This window comes from Centroberyx gerrardi, chromosome 8 (assembly GCF_048128805.1).
Source record: "Centroberyx gerrardi isolate f3 chromosome 8, fCenGer3.hap1.cur.20231027, whole genome shotgun sequence".
Taxonomy (NCBI): Eukaryota; Metazoa; Chordata; class Actinopteri; order Beryciformes; family Berycidae; genus Centroberyx; species Centroberyx gerrardi.
This window is the reverse complement of record NC_136004.1, coordinates 23,682,284-23,687,908: the sequence shown is the minus strand read 5'-3', so window position 1 is coordinate 23,687,908 and position 5,625 is coordinate 23,682,284. Positions and strand designations below refer to the sequence as shown.

The window sequence follows — 5,625 nt, the reverse complement described above, 5'->3', positions numbered from 1 at the left end:
TGTTTGCGCGTGCCAGTGTGTGCGTTAGGAGATGAAGGGATGATGGGATAAGGTATATGTGTGTGTGTGTGTGTGTATGTGTACAGAATCTCTGCGGGAGTCTCTGTGTGTGTGTGTGCATCCCCTCTAGCACATGTGGTTTTCAAGGATGTCTGAGTGCTGAGAGCCTTGATGATTTAATATGGGTTGACCGAATGAACCACACCTTATACGGCACCGCGGCCCACACATCTGACCGTGATCTGACCACTCAAAACCCAGCCTCCCTTAGCAGCCTTAACACCCCCCCCCCCTCCCTCTACACCCCCCTCCACCTCCCTCCAAGACCTCAAGATTGTCAGACAGCTGCGGACAAATGAATCAATTGACCTCCGACACGAGCGCTTGACATCACAAGTGAAGCATCTGTCACTTCAAAAAAAAAAAAAAAAAAATGTAATGTAGTTATCATATTACAGTGCAGTCCAGGCCTGAGCAAAATAAATACGTCTCAAAACAATGGAAACACACAATATGCAAGTAGGATGTGAGTGCATATATCCATATAATGTATATCAGTCTGTTGCATGAGGAGATTTTGTTCATCAGTGCCATGAACTACAGATAAACCGAGGCAGGCTGAGCTTTGAGTACATTTAAAATATTTGCCATTCACAAAAAAAAAAAGAATTTTAAAGAACATCCACGCCCTTAATTATAGTAGAGTACCTCACCCCTTTCTCCTCAACACCCATCTTAATCTTTTTTTTTTTTTTTTACCTATAGCAGTTCAGTCCAGCTTCAGCAGGTGCTGTATTGTGTTAGTGAAGGGCATTTCCAACAGCGAAATTGACAAACCAGCAATCATTTTAAAATAGTCAATCCCCCTAATCTCATCTGACAGTCAGAATACCAGCTTGTGTTTCTTTTTTTCTCTCTTTTTTTTTTTTTTTTTTTTGGTCATCATATAAGTCCGTTACAGTCTATCTATTCCAGTGTGTCCATTGTCATCTGTCCGGTCTTTTCCGCAGGCTGTGTTTGATGACGATGTTGACGTTAATATTCATGTACAGTTCAGAGAGACAGACAGCGAGACAGACAGACAGACAGACAGACAGGCAGATAGACGGACAGGGAGAGAGGGGAAAACACAGTGTCTTTATGGCTCGACTTCACACGGAGCCATTTCCTCTGAAACCTCTCACCACAGTCTCATATTTACACGCAAAGGATGAAGCTTCCGGAAACCCCCCCTACCCAGCGAGCGAGGGATCGCCGCTCAGTCCTCACGATGACTCGCTAAATCAAGTCCCGTTAATTTCATCCATTTCAGCCCCAGTCAGTTTAAAGCATTTGAAAAGAAGAAAGTGTGAAGCGTTTTTTTTTTTTTTTTTTTCTTTTCCACAGTTAAACTATTCTTAGTAAATGTCTTTTTGGGAAGGAGCGAGGGTAAAGATGCACAAAGGAGGAGAGATGGGAGCGAGGAGAGAGAGAGGGAGAAGGGGGCGGTCGGGGATGTTGGGGGTCGAGGAATTTTTTGATTGCCTTTAAGAGTTTGATAATAGCTTCACATCCTGTACAGTGGTACCTTACGCACACACACACACACACACACACACAACGCACTACAAACTTCATCCACGGGTGTCAGCAGGTCCATCCAACCAAGTACACACACACACACACACACGCATACAACCTCAAATGCACACACATACACACATGTACAAGCATATGCACAGACAAGCACCCTCCACACACACACACACACACACACACACACACACACGCTCCTCCCTCCTGCTCCTGCGCTCAGCCCAGTATATCCAGGTACACAGGCGAGGCCTTGGCCAGATTGAGGAGCAGACCGTGGATTTCCTTGATGTTAAGTCTCATGTGCGGCTCTCTCTGCCAGCAGCCCAGCATCAGGTCATACACTTCTTTAGGACAGGTCCTGGGACGCTGCAGCACCCTGCCCTGGGTTATACACTCTATCACCTGGAGAGGAGGAGAGAGAGAGAGAGAGAGAGAGAGAGAGAGAGAGAGAGAGAGAGAGAGAGAGAGAGAGAGTGAGAGAGAGAGATGCTTAATATCTAGTTCAGTAGCAGCAGTAGTACTGGCCTTGTGTTAGGCAGAGGGTACAAAAAAAGATTAGGAACACCTTCATCCAGAGGTGAGACCAAGTCAACTTTGCTCGAGTCCCAAGACAGTCTCAAGTCTTGAGGTACAAGTCAAGTCCCAATAGTCTACATGTAGATTACCAAGTCAAGTCCATGTCATTAATGTCAAGTCTCAAGTCAGAACAAATCAAGAGTCCAGTATCAATTTAATATCTTAAAGAAAACGAAATATCTAGGACTTTTCAGTGCAATATGGTTTTGATAAAAATTTGATAAGAGCATCATGAGTTTGAATTCTGTAATCAGTTTCAACTTCAATAAATTCAATCATTCCATACAAATTCAGAAAACAGAATTTAAATTCAGTCATCTGGTGGAACAAATCTCATCACTTTCAAAGTCATTTACAAAAACACAAGATCTTCTGTCAAGACTTTAGAAACCTTTTCAAGTCATCAAAGTGCAAGTCAAAGTCAAGTCCCCAGAACCCAAGTCAAGTCTTACGTCTTCTCTTCATGCATCAAGTCAAGTCTCAAGCAATTAAAACTGTGCCTTGAGTCTGACTGAAGTCTGAAGTCTTGTGACTCGAGTCCCCATCCCCTTCAATCATGATGGGGAGTTGTGGATCGAGGAGAGGAGAGCCAACGACTGAGACATGAACTGTGCAAAAGGGAGCTACTCTCAGTGTTTTGTGTACAAAGTATGTATCATTCTCTGACGGCAGTTAAGGAAAATATATATACTGTTATTAGCCTGCAATGTAATTAAGCTTTTTATCATTTCCTAAACCATTAAATACAACTAGCTGCGTGCACAGAATGGAATAGCAACTAACGCGCTAATGGCTTCTTAATAAACTTAGGAAACAGGTGGTGTCTTTTTTATCCCATATAAAGAAACTCATTTCCAGAACGCTGTATATCCATTGTGAAAAGAAAATCATTACCTGAAGACCATTATTCAATATCTCAAACATTAAGGATCCAGTCTCTGTCGTAATTTTGTCAATAAAGCTGTTACCTACTATCCTTTAAAGAGGATCATAATTCATCGTCAGTTATAGGCTTTACTCTTTTTCTTTTTAAATAATGGATATCTCATTTTGGAACCAAACTCCACATCCTCTTTAAGTTAGAGCATACTTGATCTTGGGGTTTGGGCCAAGAGGTGTGTTAGGAATCCAGACAGACTTAATAGATCTAGGGAAATAAAAAAAAGATGGTGAGGAGCAGGGTAGGAGGGCAAAGGGTTAGTTTTGGATGAAACCAGAGTTAAAGAGGTCAGAGATACAGGAAGAGAGACTGCCGATACGGTTAGAAAGCTGTAACCAGAGATGAGGAAATAATGGGCTGAAGGTTAAGGTTGGGGTTAAGGTTAAGGTTAAGGTTAGGGTTAAGGGTGGAAAGGGCTTCTAACGCTGTTTTCCAGAAACTGGGTCAGGACCTCAGTGTGGTTAGGGGAAGATTAAAACGTGTCCCCAGATTATTTAGGGGATGGATAATGGATATTATTTATTTATTTGTTTGTTTATATTTCCTGGAAATTAAGCCATTGACTATGCTACTGAATGCTGGTTGAGAAAAAAATACTGGTGGGTACAGGGTTTACATTGCCTATTATAAAAAACAGAGGGTATTTTTGGGTCCTTTTCAAAATAGGAGTTGCAAATTCCTTTCCTCCTCAAAATGCAAACTCCCACCCTGACAGAAACGCCTTACATTGTGACAGCAACACCTTGCGTTGTGCTACAGTGTGAATGGTGAGGAGAGCAAAACCATCAAACCAGCCCAACAAAAGCCTTCAGTGCAGTTATATATTCTTCTTCTGCCACACAAACACGGCACCGCCTGCTCCGAGTTCCCCGTTGCTGTGTCCCACCTCACAATTAATTAAAGACCAAATTAAATGAAACACAACTTTTTGAGTTCCTTAGCGACGTACCTAACCACAGTCTAATGAGATGACACAGGCAGGGCAAAGAATTCACAAAATGTATGCCTATGAGGAAACTCAAAACACATCAAATAATTAATTCTACTCTGCTTGTAAATCCCCTGTGAAGGGAAACATTTTGTTTGCCATCTCTTACGGGGCTCAAGGTGCTTCCAAGGTAACATTTACACAAAGTTATATTGCCTAATTTAAAAGAAAAAGAAGGCACAATGATTCCAGTAAGTAGCAGCAAGCATGGTGATCAAATCTGTTTGATTAAACGACTTCTTCAGTTTCATTGTGCACCTTCTAAAATAGTTGGCACACACTCTCAGGAGTCTGATGCCAGCTCATAGTGTCTTTTACCTCAGATTTTTTTGTCTGTTGGTGTCTTTAAAGCAATATTCCACTTAGTTTTAACATGGGGGTATTTGGCTCTTGACCGCCAAGAAAACCAGAATATAAACTACTCACCAAGATCGGATGCAGCTGGACGAGTTTGTAGCATTTGGATTTTTACTTCCCATTCATAAACTTTTAACACTTTCCTGAACAAATTTAAGACAACAAAGCAGTCCTGGGTCTGTCGTCATTTTGCATTTCTATTCTTGCTTTACACTAAAATTAGTATTTAAAAATAAAAGTAGATCTGGTCTCCCAAGCAGGAACTATCTCTCCTAAATGGTATCCCTCCGCTATGTTCTTCTATCAATAAAAATATTATTTTGCGGAATTATGTTCTAAAAGGTTGGACCCACAGTCAATTGAAAATCATAGTAGCAGATCTGTTGTTGAATCTGTTCAAGAATGTGTTAAATGTAAGTTTTCGGGCTGTTTTCATGGCCTCATTCAAATGATTAGTTTATACTCTGGTTTTCATGGCGGTCAAGTGCCAAATAACCCCCATTATAAAACCAAGTGGAATATTGCTTTAAAGCTGGAATGAAAACAGATGGATGTTTAAATAATGGATGGATAAATAACTAGAGTGTGTACCTCATTATTGGAGAGTTGGTACCAAGGTTGTTTTCCATAGGTGAAGATCTCCCAGAGAACGACTCCCAGACTCCACACATCGCTCTCTGTAGTGAACTTTCTGTACATGATGCTCTCAGGGGGCATCCAGCGGATTGGCAGCATGGTGTGGCCTCCCACCTGTGTGCAGACACACACACACACACACACACACACACACACACACACACACACACAGAGAGAGAGAGACAGTGTAGAGTCAGTATACAGTATACAATGGCATATCATCATATCTGTCTCAAGGTGAATATCCAAACCTCATATTGTTCTATTCTTATTCTTCTATTCTATTCTATTCTATTCTATTCTATTTCACAACTGAAAAATAGAGAGGGTGAATACAGAGAGATTGAGAGAAACAGATTGTATACAGTGCATTTCAAATGCATGCTCATGCAGCCTTTCGTATTTCTCATAAGCTTTGGTCAGGAATTTCAATACATTTTACAGTGGCGCTCTAAACATTGCGCTCACCCAGACTGCTTCCTGAGGAATTTAAATGAGCTAGGTTGGATTATATTGCGTAGTAGATTGCATATCTCCTTGACTGTAGCTCACC

At 41.4% G+C, this 5,625-nt stretch overlaps 1 protein-coding gene across 8 annotated transcripts in view; it reads right to left on the bottom strand.

Moving 5' to 3' along the window:
• Nucleotides 1-1,723: 1,723 nt before the first annotated feature.
• Nucleotides 1,724-5,625, bottom strand: part of ntrk2a (neurotrophic tyrosine kinase, receptor, type 2a) — a 77,151-nt gene continuing 73,249 nt past the window's right edge. For all 8 annotated transcript variants that reach the window (XM_078285133.1, XM_078285136.1, XM_078285132.1 and 5 more), the window contains 2 exons: nucleotides 5,028-5,186; nucleotides 1,724-1,977 (listed from right to left, as the gene is read on the bottom strand). In XM_078285133.1, the coding sequence (XP_078141259.1) occupies nucleotides 1,792-1,977; nucleotides 5,028-5,186 (345 nt within the window). In that variant the 3' untranslated portion in view covers nucleotides 1,724-1,791. The remainder of the gene's footprint in view (nucleotides 1,978-5,027; nucleotides 5,187-5,625) is intronic.